Source organism: Temnothorax curvispinosus, unplaced genomic scaffold, assembly GCF_003070985.1.
Source record: "Temnothorax curvispinosus isolate PA1 unplaced genomic scaffold, ASM307098v1 QBEX01002454.1, whole genome shotgun sequence".
Lineage (NCBI taxonomy): Eukaryota > Metazoa > Arthropoda > Insecta > Hymenoptera > Formicidae > Temnothorax > Temnothorax curvispinosus.
The window spans coordinates 107,298-122,312 of NW_020212234.1; the positions used below are offsets into that span (position 1 = coordinate 107,298).

A 15,015-nucleotide genomic window follows, 5' to 3' on the forward strand; every position below is an offset into this window, starting at 1 on the left:
CGCGTACAGCCTCTTGTTTATTACGCCCACCAAAATTTCAGGCGAGTAATTTTAGCCAAATCGGATTTCGGAGCAGCACTGCTTGAAGGCCATTTTATACGAAGAAGAAGAAGCCAAATCGGATGCCAACAACGAATACATTATGCGTCACGTCGACTTATCGCGCATCGAATTTTAGCAATTTCGGTCCCCGCGAGTATACCTTCGGAATATATCTGCACCGCTTCCCTCTGGTTGCTCGCCATTCGTTCTGAGGTTAAGCGACGTGTTTTCGACTTAGAACATATATACTTGAATATAACCTAAGGAAGAAGAATTGTCTGTATGCTTCCTGATGCTTCCCGTGGAAAAGACCTGTCGATCTGTGTCCAAGTTGGGTGCGAGAGATAGAGAGAAGCTGCGGTCCACTTGACGCTACAAATGCTTCGAAGCATTTGAAGAAAGGAGAAGAAGGACGCTCCAAAGCATTTGTAGCAAACGTCAAATGGACCACACTACCGCAGCCAGATGAGCCAGAGAGAGAGAGAGAGAGAAAGAGAGAGGTAGATTGATAACTTTGCTCGCAATGCGTAGGCGCAGAGATGACGTTACGCTCAGCGAGCGTCGCTTGCTCACCCGGCTCACCGTCACTGACCGACACCCGACAGTACCGACAGTACCGACACTCACCGACACTCACCTACACTCACCTGCACTCACCATACTGTTATGCTGGGTCTACAATGCGAGTCGCAAAGTCGTGAGTCGCAAGAATTGACCAATCACAGTCGATTATTCTCCTCAAATTTGATTGTGATTGGTCAATTCTTACGACTCACGACTTTACGACTCGTATTGTAGACCTAGCATTACGGCGCGATTCGCGTTTGCGCATTGCGGAAGAAGGTTACTAAATCCATCTTTTTCTTTCCTTATAAAACGTGATTCTCTCTCGCATCATTCTTCATTCCCTTTCCAGGTTTATATGTTCTAAGGTTTTCGATTCCTCCGCATATCTAACGGTCACGTTCGTTATTTTATGTGTCCTATTTTTTTTTGCATCGCCGTAACGGTTGATAGCGCGCGTATGTGCGTTAATATATACAGTCATTTAATATATTCTAAATATAACCCGGAAACACCCGCACATAGAACGTATTACCGTGATTACTTATTTTACACTATTAATGGCGATATTTAGCGGATACGTGGATAAACATGTTCGGATATAATAATCGAGATTACAGAGGATTTTGCGTCAGACGGATCATAACGACGTCGCGGCGTCGCCGGCTCCAGTCGTGAAGGTTTACAATTGCTATGTTAAAAAGTGCTTTAATTTTCGGTTGGCGACTGCCAGTTGCTGTCGTCGGAAAGTTAAAAGTTCGCCAACTCTCTTTTGACAACCACAGCTGACGAGCGCAAATCAGAAATAGCACTTCTCAATTAGCAGTTGCTATCGTTCACGACTGGCGACGGAGGACGGAGCGTTTGTGCGATGTATGCATTGTAGAATGGCTTTAAAAGATCGAGAGAAGAGACATTCGCGCAACGTAATGTTTCTCGTGCATATCCCAGAGATCGAATTCCGAAATTGCGACTATTGCGCCGGACTATTGCACCTCGAACGAGTAATGCGAGTATCACTTAACGATCGAATGAATCAAAAGTCGCGCTTGAAAAAGTGACGGAATTCGCCACAGCACAGTAAAATAATAAATAAATAAGAATTACTCACTCCACTCATGCTTATGCAGCCTGTACAATTTTGTGTGCGATGGCCGTAAATCGAGTAAGTATTTCATGCTGGATGCTCATTGGTCCAGACGGTCTTATGCTATGCGTATGCAGCCATATGATTTTACGTGTGCGATGGCCTTAACGCCGCGAGTGCCGCGAATGCCGCTGCGACGCCCGCGACGTGTGTAATTAGCGATCACAGATCACAGTCTCTATTAACGCCGTACGTTTAACTTTGTATACTTTTTTTTATATTTGGCGTTATATGGACGATCGTAGGAGATAGACACGAATGTGAATATTCATAAATCGATGATTTAATTGTAGTCAACCGAAATCGTTTCACAAGCAGCAAGTGTAGCGTTCTCGCGACGGCGACGCGACGATTGCTTCAGGCGAGAGTGGCGAGTGAAGTTGGCTGCGCGATTTACAAAAAATTCTCTCCGCCATCTACCTGCGGGACGGGTCGTCAAGCGTCACGGGCGTCCAGCGGATCGTTCGTAGCTTCTCCGCTGTAATTTTTCCGTTGCCGTGTAACTAAAAGTACGCGCCGCGTCGCGAGATTAATACCGGGAGTGCCGTGCAAAGTGTCGCGCGACACCATAAGTGACGATATTTTCGCGTCGGAGTCGTGAGTGAGTGCGCCTCCGGAGATGCGGCGACAACGGTGGAGAGGAGGAAGAGGCCTGGGAGGCATCGGGCAACGGCGGAGCAACCATGGGGTGAGTAACTGATTCATTTATTATTTTTGCTGTGCTGTGACGGATTCCGTCATTTTCTCAAGCGCGACTTGATTTGCTCATTACGCGATATTCGCATTACTCGTTCGAGATTTAACTCCGGCGCAATTTCGCAATTTCGGAAGTCGATCTTCGGAATATGCGAGGAGAAATATTATGTCACAAATATCGCGTCTCTCTCTTATTCGCACGCTCGCAATTGTTACTCGCACAATTTTTCGCGAATTGATTTTATGAACGAATTAATGCAGAAATGTGCAACCGCTTGCGGCTGGATTGTTTCTTGACTGGATTTTAAAATCAGACATATCTGTTGAGATAAATATTTAACGTTTTAAATATTTAACGGGCGCGTTAATTATCGAATATCTTATCGACCTGCTTTAATGTAAAAATATTTTCATGTTACAGATCCACGCAGGGTTGCAACAACTTACAACTCCGTTGTTGCGCATCGGCCAGTAAGTTATTTTTTTTATTTTAATGTCGAGGCAATAGGTTTGTTAAAATTACATTAGAAACGTAATTGAAATGTATGTATGAGAAATGAAATATTAAATTTAAACAATTTTAAGAATATTAAAGATTAAGTATATAAAATATATTACATAAAATATATTATATTGCTTAAGCCCACATCCTCCTACGTATAGACGGCTAATTGACACAATATCTCGCGGTACAACAATAAACAAATATATCTACAATAATGTTATACATATCCATTGTGTGTATATGTGGAACAACGCATAAACTCAGATTATATATCTTCTTTCAATCTCCCATCGATAAAAACGACGCAAGCTGAGGGCTTCGAAATGCCCAAGCTGCGTACCACTTCATCTGTTACAATTAATTGTACTTTCCGCTGTTAGAGCACACCCTTCGAAAAACTGTTGCATGTGTCGTGATCGATCATTACTTTGGAAAAAGAGCCAAGAGCGATATCGCTCCGGATTCAGTTCGCATTTCTTTCTCCGCAACGTTTCCGCAACGATACATTTTCCCCGCGTATACCGTGATTTAATGCCCTAAAGGAAAATATATCACCCCAACAAAATTGTGCATAACGTACGCCAGGAGGAAATCGCATGCGGTGTAATCAGCAAATTATTTATCCCCCGCTTCTTCTCGCCCAACTCCCGCGAGGGAAAATTGCGTTTCATCCTCGGGAACAATATCATGGAAGCAGAATAATTTTGGACGTTACCCGTTCCATCTACCAGCGGAATTACCGTAAACTTTTGATGCAATGAGAATCTTCAAGGATAATACAAATAATAAGACCGCCATCAAATAATTACTAATCAACCTTGTTTGTTCGCTAACGTAAAAAATAGTGATGCAGAATGTACTAAAATAAAAAAAGATAAAAATAACGCGAACATCTTACCGTTATATCGTAGCTCGGAACTGCTTTTAATTTGTTTACATTATAATGAGAAAAAATAAAGCAATATATTACCCGCTGAACTGTATTATTATCGCATTTTGGCAGTTTGCCAAGAGATCGCACGTGCATATGTACACAGATAATCTAATATCATTATCATCAGCATGTAATTATAATAAACGTACTTAAATTTTATGGATATAATATTTCATAATTGTTTAACTTAATTATATATTATCGTATAAAGGTTGATATTACGATACTTCTTGTTTACTTTATTAATATTGTATTTCTATGGTTAATCGAGAAATTCGATATATCTATATAGATACATGTATGTACATCCGTAAAAGGTCAATGAATCAATTATGATGTAATTACAATAAAATTGCCTTAAATTATTTCTGGATCTAATATTCTAAAGCAGATATAACTTCCTGTTCTTAGATATCAAGTTAGTTGCGGATGTAAGAATCTCAATCTGAAATTAAATGCCGCGAATGGCAATCATGACTGTCAAGAGACTTACGCTATACGCATGCAAAACTCATTACTTAATACGAGCGATATAATTAGCAACATATATTCCACTCTCGCGATGATGATAATAATATTAATACGCTGATTAACCTGAGATATACACGCTGCGCTAGAAGATCACATAAGCAAGTAATCCTAATTAATTGCATACATTAGACGAGATACGCAATAACAGAGAGTCAAAGGAAGTGAGAATAAGTAGTGCGCCAAGATAAATGCATCAACAAAAACATGGGTATGCGTAAATTAATGAAATTAAGACGCACAATGTGTAGATTAATTATATTATTGCCAAGCAAAATTTAGAGAATAATTTATTCGCGCAACTAAATATTTTTTTAAAAAACTTCTCATGATTTATAATTAAATATGCGATAAAAGATATCTCTGCGATAAATATCTCGTGATTTTTCATTGTGGTATAAATAAATTATAAGTTAATGCGTTGTGCGTCAAAAGATTATAGAACATATTTTAATTGGAATCACTTCGCATGGAATTACGTAGGCGAATGTATAATAGTATATATATATAGATATATATGTATTATATATATATATTATAGAACTTTTCCCTATGAATATCACAGAAAGGTCATAAGTTACGGGAAATACCACGATGGTCTTCCCTATTAGCACTACCATTAATTATTTGGAAAATAATTTTGTGTCAATCACATCAGGTGCGCCAGAATATTTATAATCGCGATCGTCAAACGTCAATAAATAAAAATGTCGATTTCCCATGTCATTTAAATTCGCAATTTATATAAATTTACTCATTACATAAATTAACAGTGAAAATCATTCCAAATCATTTCCGCTTCATTAAACTTTTTGCTATTCTCGATGCTATTTCCCGAAATGAAAAATCAACACAAGTAACAAATCTTCCCTCCGTGGTGAGGTAGAAAATAGGTTTCCGTCACAATGATTTAGTTATAGTTCGCTGACTATGGGGAAAATATTGGGTGGGCGAAGGGAAGAAAAACATTCTCTTTATCCTCTCTCGCTAGTGAAATATCGCGATATGCAATAAGTCTCTCATTGGTTCTCTGACGTGAGAATAGCAAAAAACGCAGCACTCCGCGTAGAAATACGTTTCAGCAAGAAGTACGTTATAATATCTATATTGCGGTAGGAAGGTTCGCAGATTATAAAAGAATTCCATCTCTTCATACACATGCCGGTATATGCGCGCCCACATTGTCGCAGCGTAACTTATTCTATTTCGGTCTAGAGAGGAAAAAGAGTCGAGCGAGAGAGAGACGGGCCCTCCAAAATATATTTTATACGCGTTTTCTTCCGCCACCGCTTTCGAGAAAAGCGTATACGATCGCGCAACGCATTCACGTCGCAACGATAATATCACGAGGAATGATTTAGGAACAAGATTAAATTCCATACATTTGCCGTACGTCACCGGTCTACGTTATGATGTAAGAATGCTTTTATAAAGTTGACGTTGTAAGCCTGAAAATAAATAAGCTCGACCTCCCGGAGTGAATTGCCCGAGTAAACTCTCGGCGGTGTCACTGGCAAAGGGTCGTCCCGACGTAGCTTAAAAAACGCTCGCTGTAATTCTCTTTAAACATCGAAGGATAAATATGGAAGTCGCTTGGGTACCCGATATACGTCACGAATGATATCGTCGGAAGAACTGATGGCAAGCGCAAAAATATATACGGGTTACGATGTTTCGCAAAAATTCCTGGGCAAACGGGTGACTTCTCATCTCGTCGCGGGTCAGACACGAGGTAGTAAATTCCGATAAATTACGGGCGTAGGGCCACGAAATCATGCCCGATTGCGAGCGAAGTCGAAATTTGAAATTCTAGCATCGACAGTACGTGCAAGGCGCCAGTCCGGCAAACGCAGCGAAATTTCGAAAGAAAACACGTAAATAGCGATATGAGGACAGTGATATTTGTCTTTCTCTCCGCTTTGGTCTTTTTCTAGTCTACAAAAGCATACAATATAAGCAATAAAGCTGACTGACACACTACACTTCCGATAGAATTGCTGAGCATGATTTACTCTTTCTCTTTTTATTTTTATTTTTCTATAGAAACAAAATTTCGGGATTTTACGTGGAATTATATTATATTATGTATCTAGTAAAATTTTCTTCGAGCAGAGAAAGAGAGAGCCAGCAGCAGTACGCTCTGTATTCACATTCAGCTTTTTATTGATTACATTCTCTTTTATTCTCATCTCAATACTATTCACATTTCGAATTTTTGTAACTTTATTGAAACTTCATGTCTCTGTGAAGTTTTTGGAATTATCGATTTTTCTATTGTTTGAAAATTATTAACTTCTTCTTGACAAAAATTTGATGGAAAGCCATCATCGCTTTTCAAAAACTAAATAAATGAAAAATGAAATCGAACAAATAATTAACTGCCCGCTTTTGTTTCAATAAAATTGCACGCTTCAACATTGTTATTGCCGCTTTACCAACGCCGATTGCGCAACGAATCTTGTACATGTCAAACATTTATGATAATATTATTATCTAACAACGTTGCTAATTAGCTGTCCGACAGCTATGTCATTGATTGAGCAAATTTTTAATTAATGATATAAAATTATAAATCACTCGCTTTATGATCACCGACTGAATAACGTCTCTTTTATCGGTTTTTTGTTAACGTTCCAATCTACTGGCGATGTTCTGTATAATACAGCGAGATTACAGAAATGCTCGTTTAATGTTAGCGCGTACACCCAGCCAATGCGTACAGCGAAAAGCATTCCCTTCTCACCATGGGAACCGTATTTTCTTCATGCGACCGCAGTGCAAATCATTGAACGGTTTCTTTTACATGCGTCAGAGCGGCAAATAGTTACCGCGATGGTTATTTTCCGTAATCGATACAGTCGATTCGGTTGCTATAAAAAAAAAAAATACGAGAAAAGATGCGCACTTGCAGCATATTCATATAGAATATTGAGCGCATCGGCTGTCACGTCATTACATAAACTTTTGAAGCTGCGATTATGTATAAAGAAAGCAAAAGAAAATGTGGGAAAAACCTATTAAGAAATAGAAAAAATTATTGATTTAGCAAATTTCTAATTAATGATATAAAACATAAATCACTCGTTTGATTATGATCGACGACTGAATAACGTCGTTTATGAAACGCATGTATATAATCGAACAAAACTATCGTCGCGTATAAATTACCACGTGAATTATATCTTTTCTGTTTTGCAAAATATTTATTTTGGTAATGATATATGTGCCCGATTAATAATTTCATGCCGATTAATAAATTAATGGCCGCGGATGGTCCGCTGCGTGAAACGGACATATATAACGGACTATAACAATAATGGAATTGTTTTGAACATGGCAATCGATCTGCGTACATATATGATGAGAATAACATCTGTATAATTGATAGTAAATCAATAGTTGACAGGTATAATGTAATGGAGAAAACCGATAGCCAAATATTGTGATTACGCAAGCAGATATAAAAGTGAATTTTGGAATGCAGACAAGGTTAAAGCGAACGCAAGCGTGTCGCTTTGAGGCCAGATAATGTCAGGCCGCCAGGCCGACAAACTGACAAGCAAGCGGAATATGAAACACAATATTCGCTGAATAACATCTGATTATTCGACGAAAGTGGTGTCCGCGCACCACAGAAATTTTCATTTCGATCATTTGGATGTCTGCTTCAATGCGAAATAATTGCGACATATCGCATGTCGAACATTTATAAAAATGCTCCACACCCGTATGATCATCGTTTCATCATATATCTGTGAGGTTTTCCGATAGAAAATTAATAATACAAATTCGAGGAATTTAAAAGACCTAAGTAGGTAATCCAGATTACGTGCCGAGTACGCAATATCAAGTGAAAATTATTTAATAAATGCATTGTTAACAGAGTTCGCGGAACTTTCGCCGTTTTCGTTCTAAATCAAGCAGCATCGCATATAAATTTCTGGTATGCAACTTCCAAACTTCGTTCGATTGTACAACTTGAAAGTTTCCAATCATGCTTTTCAAGGAGAAACTATCTTTCTTTTAACTAAAAATTGCACGTTAAATCATACATATATGTCTTGATAAAATCCTGGTTTATTTACAACTAATCCCATTAAAATTTTTCAAAATTCTGGAGAAACCGAGTCGGACAATCCTCTGCATCGATAATTTTCAACTATCCGCTGCTAATATTTTGCATAGTAGTATTAGTAGATTAAACAAAATGTCCAAAAAAAACCTAAATCGAAAAGTAAAACTTTATGTTTGATAAATAATATTTAAAGAACAATATTTATCTAATAAACCTTCCATAAAAATACTGTATTTTTCCTATCTAAGTTATTTAAAATTTCACCTCTGTTTTACCTACCCAAATAAATTCCAAACTTTGAAATAAACATCTAAAATTTGTTCAACCATATGTTAATTCAAGATAGTATCCATGAGCATGAAAGAAAACTTGATCAACTACAAATCAATATTTCCACAAAAAATTGGAATGTTTTAATTAAAATCCACGTGGATAAATCTATTTATAAACATTTTGCATCACAGAGACTCAATGCACTAATGAACATCACGGCTGTAAATATTCTAGCGATAGTGCAACGGCGTCCTATTATAATTGCCATTCATAAATTTTCCACACGAAGGACCAATCTTTACTTGTATCACAAAATTATATGCACAATCCTGGCATACGTATATATTTTTCCACAATGACGTAAATCTTTTCCTTGACCTCCTCCCGATACATGCTCTCATTAATTCACGCATTGATTCAGCATAATTACCGCGTTTACATAATCATCTCGTGTCTTGTGTCGTAATCTAACATAAAGATCCCGTTAAGTATCGCGCGGTCTTAAAATAGAATTCACGTCGCTCCGCATACACTCCTTAAATAACGTCCGATAATCAAGCAGGGATAACGATAATTCTGCGGGAATAACGATCCGTCGTTATCCGCGACTCCGTGGCTGGGATACCAGCCAAACAGAACGATGTGTTCCACGTATCTATGTGGATCAAGTGTCACATGTGTGATCGTCGAAATTCCGAAGGTCCGGCTGGCCGTTTTCCAAAAGACGCGCCTATCCCCACGACGTTCGTTAATCAGATTTAGCTTGTATTATACTTGCCGAATGGCACTGCGCGCTAAAGGTACCTATACCAAATTGATATACCGCGACCTAATAAAACCGAGCGAATTTCTGCGAACTATTTCCTTGACCATCTGCCAACGCGTTCTGTCGCGCAATAATCGGAAGATTTCACTTGAAAAAATGTATAGACGTCAGAAATAGAGAAATAGACGCAGGGGCAAGCTCTACTTCCCTAGAAAGTATGCCAACTATGATAATCTTTGTATAATATTTCAATACAGATAATATTTATTTAAAAAAAAAAACGTGCAGCAGAAATAATTTTCACATTGACTGGCTAACATTAATTCGCAATATCCGTTATATTTAACAGCTTAGAATTTATCAGAATGTCAATGAGATTCGACGGACTCATACGATTCGTTGCAGCGTCATATCATTTCAACAGAGTGTGCTATTTTGTATATTGTGCCGGGATAGAATTTCAACTCTATCAAACTCCGATATAATCCACAGTCCGCGAACCGAGCGACGGAGATACATCTCGTATATTCAAGCTTTACGTCATCCCGCACTCCGAGGGCAATCTCTCGAATGTTCGCCGTTGCGAGATTTCAAGATTGCATTTCGTAATGCATTTAGTTGGGCATCTTTATGAACAATTCATTTTCCCGCGAAACATTATTGCAGTCAAGAAGTGGGTTAAACGTCAGCCGTTATTGTCAACCGTTAGTCTCCCAGAAATTATTCTGCCGGAACGTCTATTCTGGCATAAGAATGGATGGGCATCCTTCATAAAGCATCTCCGATCGTCTGTATGTAGGTTACTAAGAAAATCTATAACAACGCAGGATATACTCGTTCCAATATCGCATCGTACGAGGCTTTAACAGTACGTACAGCGTAACATATCCACAATGTGAAACATACCGTGTAATGCGTAGAAAAATGAAGAGGATCATTCCTGAACGACGGAAACATATCATATACATCATATACATCGAAAACACGACATGAAAAATAGATTTAAGGCCGAAACAACTCGGATATCCGCATAGCTGGAAAAGCTTCTCGCTCTGAAATTGTATCGGGGACAACGAGGGGCAAGCTTCTTCTTCTCTTCGACATCACCGAAAAAAACCCGGCGCCGACGGGGAAAGGCTGAAAGGCATCGATCGTAAGGAAGACTTACAAGTCTCTCTTGTCAAAGCATTGCTCCCAGAAGAGCGCCCGCCTGGGCGCTCGAACTCGTAACGCCGAGGTCGACATGGTCCTGGGAAGTCCGCCGGTCGCGCCGATGGTGCCGGCACTCAGGGCGGGCGAGCTCATGCCACCCCCGCATCTTTTCAGGCCGCCGCCGCCGCAGACGCCGACGGTCGACCCGATGAACTCTATCAAGCCACCACTGGAGTCGGACATCGCGTTATACGTTCCTCGTACTCCTCATGGTCGTTCGCACACACACGTATCTACGCCATCCGCGCGAACGCAATCCGCCACGGTCGCTTCACCGCGTTGTCGTGCTACGCTGATTCGTCCGCGATCTTTCTTCATCGCGTCCCGATGACGTGGTGCAGACGCGATTCATGCTCCTACGCCACGTAACCGCCCGGCGAACGGACGCATATTTACACGGATGGAACGTCGCCGATCGATGGAGGTTGCCTCGAAAGGGCAAGGCCGCATTTACGTCTTCTTTGTTCAATATCCTCGGGCCGGTTCACCCGATCGGAAGGAAAAGGGACCACCTGGAGGAGGCATTGAAAGATGCGCCCCCGACTCACCGCGGCTCACTCGTCGGAAGGTCACGAATAAAGTTGGAAACGATGCACTGTATCGAGAGAAAAGCGCGTTGCGATATCAATCTATTAACCATTTAATCATTTTGTGATGTAGCACGCAGAATTCGTAGTGCGAGACCCGAACAAACGCGAATTCGGCTCTGCCGCTGATTAAAATCGAACCTGTCCGTGGCGCAACAAAGGATCAAATTTTGGCGGGCAAATTTTGTCTATCTGTAATTTTACAATAATTAAATTTAACTACTTAATCACGTGACATTTAGTGTGTGTGAATTAGCGGCGCACAGAAATCTGCGGCTTCTGTAACATTTACGATCCGTCATCCAGCATTCGCGTAACGATAGGTAATGAATACACCGCAAAATATTCGTTTTATTTAAATGTCATTGCTGTCGTATGTAGAATCTAATTTCGCGTAATTGCCCACTCTGTCAATTATCAATATCTGAGCGATGTGATCAAATTGAGATACACGTGACTGACGTATACATTATTTTATTGCACCTCCTCATATAGATAAATCACGATACGAGGCAAGTTCCTGATTAAAGCAGGGATTACATTCAAGGCCGTTATATTAAGTAATATCGTGCCGTTGATTTCGTAATAGCGATCGTAATCGACGTGTATTGTCAGTTGCACGTAGGCACGAGCGTACCGCACAAAAATACAACTAACGAAAAGCAATCATTGCATCGCTTATTTAAATATTATTTGTTTAATTATAGAACAATATTTTATCGTTTCGTGACACTTCAACAAATTTCGCGCGATTTAAAATATAGCTTCACCGAGAACGAGCACGAATTTCCTTTCGTCCGATCGCGTTTCGATAGGCAATAAAGTTCCGCGATAAGAGGTGGTGCTGCACTATTGCTTGGACTACTATTGAACGATATCGCGTCCGGAACAATGGAGGGGCCACTTTATAAGCCATGCTACCGGCTGCGCGACAATAAACCGGGCCAAGTACCAACTTATCCAAATGAAACTAATTAGGCTGGGCCCTTCTGCCGTTGACTGAATATAGTCCCTTTATCAGCGAAAATTAAGCATTCTGGCAGCTATAAATTGGAGCACTCGGCCAAACTGCGAACAGATACGGCGGAACCATTCGATCAAGAGTACAGTAATTGTGAAGAGGCGAATATGAATTCCCGTAAATAAAGCCGGATTAACGGAGACTATATCGCGGGAAGAAGTACCGTATTCCATGCACAAAAAAAAATCGAACAAAGATCCGAATATATTCTACGTAACATTGGAAAATTATTTCTGTCTTTCATATTTATCATTAAAAACTGAAAAATTGTGAAAGGCTCGGCCAACGTTTTTGCGGCGACGATACGTCTCGATTCGTTCGCAGACACAATTTTTTTTCTTTCCTGCAGAGTCGATTGATAAGCACGAACGAGATGCGAAAATTGGTCGGGCGGAAAGATGCTGAATGTGCATGATTATACGTTATACGCCAACGACGACTTCTTGCCGATGAATTAGCATACCAGTCTCGAGCAAAAATTTACCCAAGGAAAACCGGCACTCGAGAATGTTCCTTTACGTCGAATACGTCACTAATGGCCGTAAACACATCTCTGTTACGAGTTATGCAGTGTTCTATTCGAGACGCATTCGCGTGCTATTTGTTCTTTTTCTGTACGTATAGCGAGTCGATTAAATAAAAACAACGCGGAAACGAGCGAAAGAATGTTAAATGTATGTCGTTTCGCACGTTACGCTTATTTCGCGTATCTCATTAAAGGCGTCTGGTCTTTATCGTCCGTTCCGATTACACGAAACTGGAAAAAGAGAGCCTCAAAGAAATGATCAAAAGAACGCTTTTATTTGGCAAACATTTTTACCACCGTCTGATTTCTGTGCTTAAATAAGGTCGGTTTGTAAGGTCAATGTTACGTGAAGTTACTTTGCGAAAGATACTTCGCGATTTAAATAGCCACATTGACAGCTTATAAATAAAACCGATAACATCTTGAGTAATCCGAATAGATTGGAATAATTTGATAAGATACGGCTAAATAAAGATATGTATAAAAATAGTTCCTTACGTTTTCTACGATCAAAAAATTAATTAGAAACTTTACGAAAATACGCGTAAAAAAATCCATGTAAAAAACAAATTTCAAGACACGCGTCTTCGAGCCCGTCCATATCCGGAGAATTCTCTCGAATGTGAATCATAAGTGATCAAACGGAACTATAAATACAAACAGCTAAGAAGCTCGCAAGAGCGAGGTCGAGGTCGAAACGTCGATGCTTGACACTTCGCCGGTGACTGCATTTTCAATACCCTAATATACCGTCAGCCGAACGCGGGGAAACTTTAACACGTGCGATCAAATTTTCTTCCAATAAAACGAGCGTCTCGCGGTAGAGTTCTTTTTTCTTCTTTTTTTCCTCTAACGTGGGAAGCAATAGATACTCGATATCTTATCTGTGGCGCGACGAAAAAAATAGGTGTATCTTTCAAAATGAGAACGATGAGATGTGAGTCCGATAGATTTCCCGCATAATATTTATAGAACTCGTAAACACACACTGCAGATAACAATGTAATAACGGCTCTTGAGGTACTCATAGTTTAATGACAGGCTCGTAAAGGCAGGCTTGAGTGGAGAACGTTCACAATGATCACAATATTGTTATCGCACTCCCACCAATGACGCATAATCCATTTTTTTCAGCGATTGATCATTATTACGTTACATGCAATTGTCGTTGCGACATTTCATTTGTGCTCCATTTGCGAGTAACTTCAAAAGCTCCGCATTTCATCAGCGATGATGTAACGCAAAGTCATACCAGATCACGTCGGATTAACACAATGACGAGCTTTGTTACGATCCATCGAGATTCTAACGAAATACCCTATGATAAACGTCATTGTTACGTAATAGCGCTATGCAGCCTTTTGGAACGAAGCCGAGTGCTCCTATTTTTTTTCTCACGTGTGGGACATTGAACGACAAGCCAATCCGGGGCAACGTTATCGTCGTTTCGCGTTAATGTCAACCGTTTAGGTCCAATTCGTTTTTTATCCCCTTATCAGATTATTCATTAGCTTGTATAGCGATGGATATTATCAGAAAATCGTTGCAAGATATACTTCGTCATAACGTTCGACGTATAATATCTTTCTCGTTTTAACAAAACGTTGCGTGTCTTACAACAATCAAATTGCGTTATCAGTTTTTGATAATATGCGTCACAGACAGTCAGCGAAAGGATTAATCAAGATTTCCAGAAATAGGCTCTCGTTGTGTCGCAACACTTATTATGGCGTAATATCTCCCGGTCTTAGAACGTCGAATCTCTTATTATCGAACTGATATTGATAATTGATAAGATGTATACGTCACGGACAAATATAGGTGCTACGCGTCAGAAAAATAGCCGAATTTGTATCACGATCATATATCAAGATACAAAATAAAATCCAAATAAGTGTTAAATCGAGAATTAAAAAAGTAAACGTTAAATCAATAATATTTCACGGAGAATTGCGCGTATATTTCGAGAACGGTTAGTGAAAATTGTCGTTTCCGCGCGGACAGAATTTCTCTTCTTGACGTGCGCCGCGTCAAACAGCTTTACCACTCTCAGTGGAACCCTCAATTGACCTAGCCATTCCAACTTGCTGGATTCAACTACCTCGTTAAGCGGACTAGCCAACTTCAAAGGATAATTTG

The 15,015-nt window shown here is 39.8% G+C and overlaps 1 protein-coding gene across 12 annotated transcripts in view; it reads right to left on the reverse strand.

Moving 5' to 3' along the window:
- The window catches only part of LOC112451711 (cAMP-specific 3',5'-cyclic phosphodiesterase, isoforms N/G), a 315,563-nt gene that overhangs the window by 43,600 nt on the left and 256,948 nt on the right, over nt 1-15,015 (reverse strand). The window contains exon 2 of one of the 12 annotated variants that reach the window (XM_025011531.1): nt 10,699-11,337. The exons of 10 other annotated variants lie outside the window; for them this stretch is intronic. In XM_025011531.1, the coding sequence (XP_024867299.1) occupies nt 10,699-10,925 (227 nt within the window). In that variant the 5' untranslated portion in view covers nt 10,926-11,337. Of the gene's footprint in view, nt 1-10,698; nt 11,346-15,015 lie in introns of those variants that run through there. One more of the 12 variants, XM_025011532.1, reaches the window with a different exon arrangement.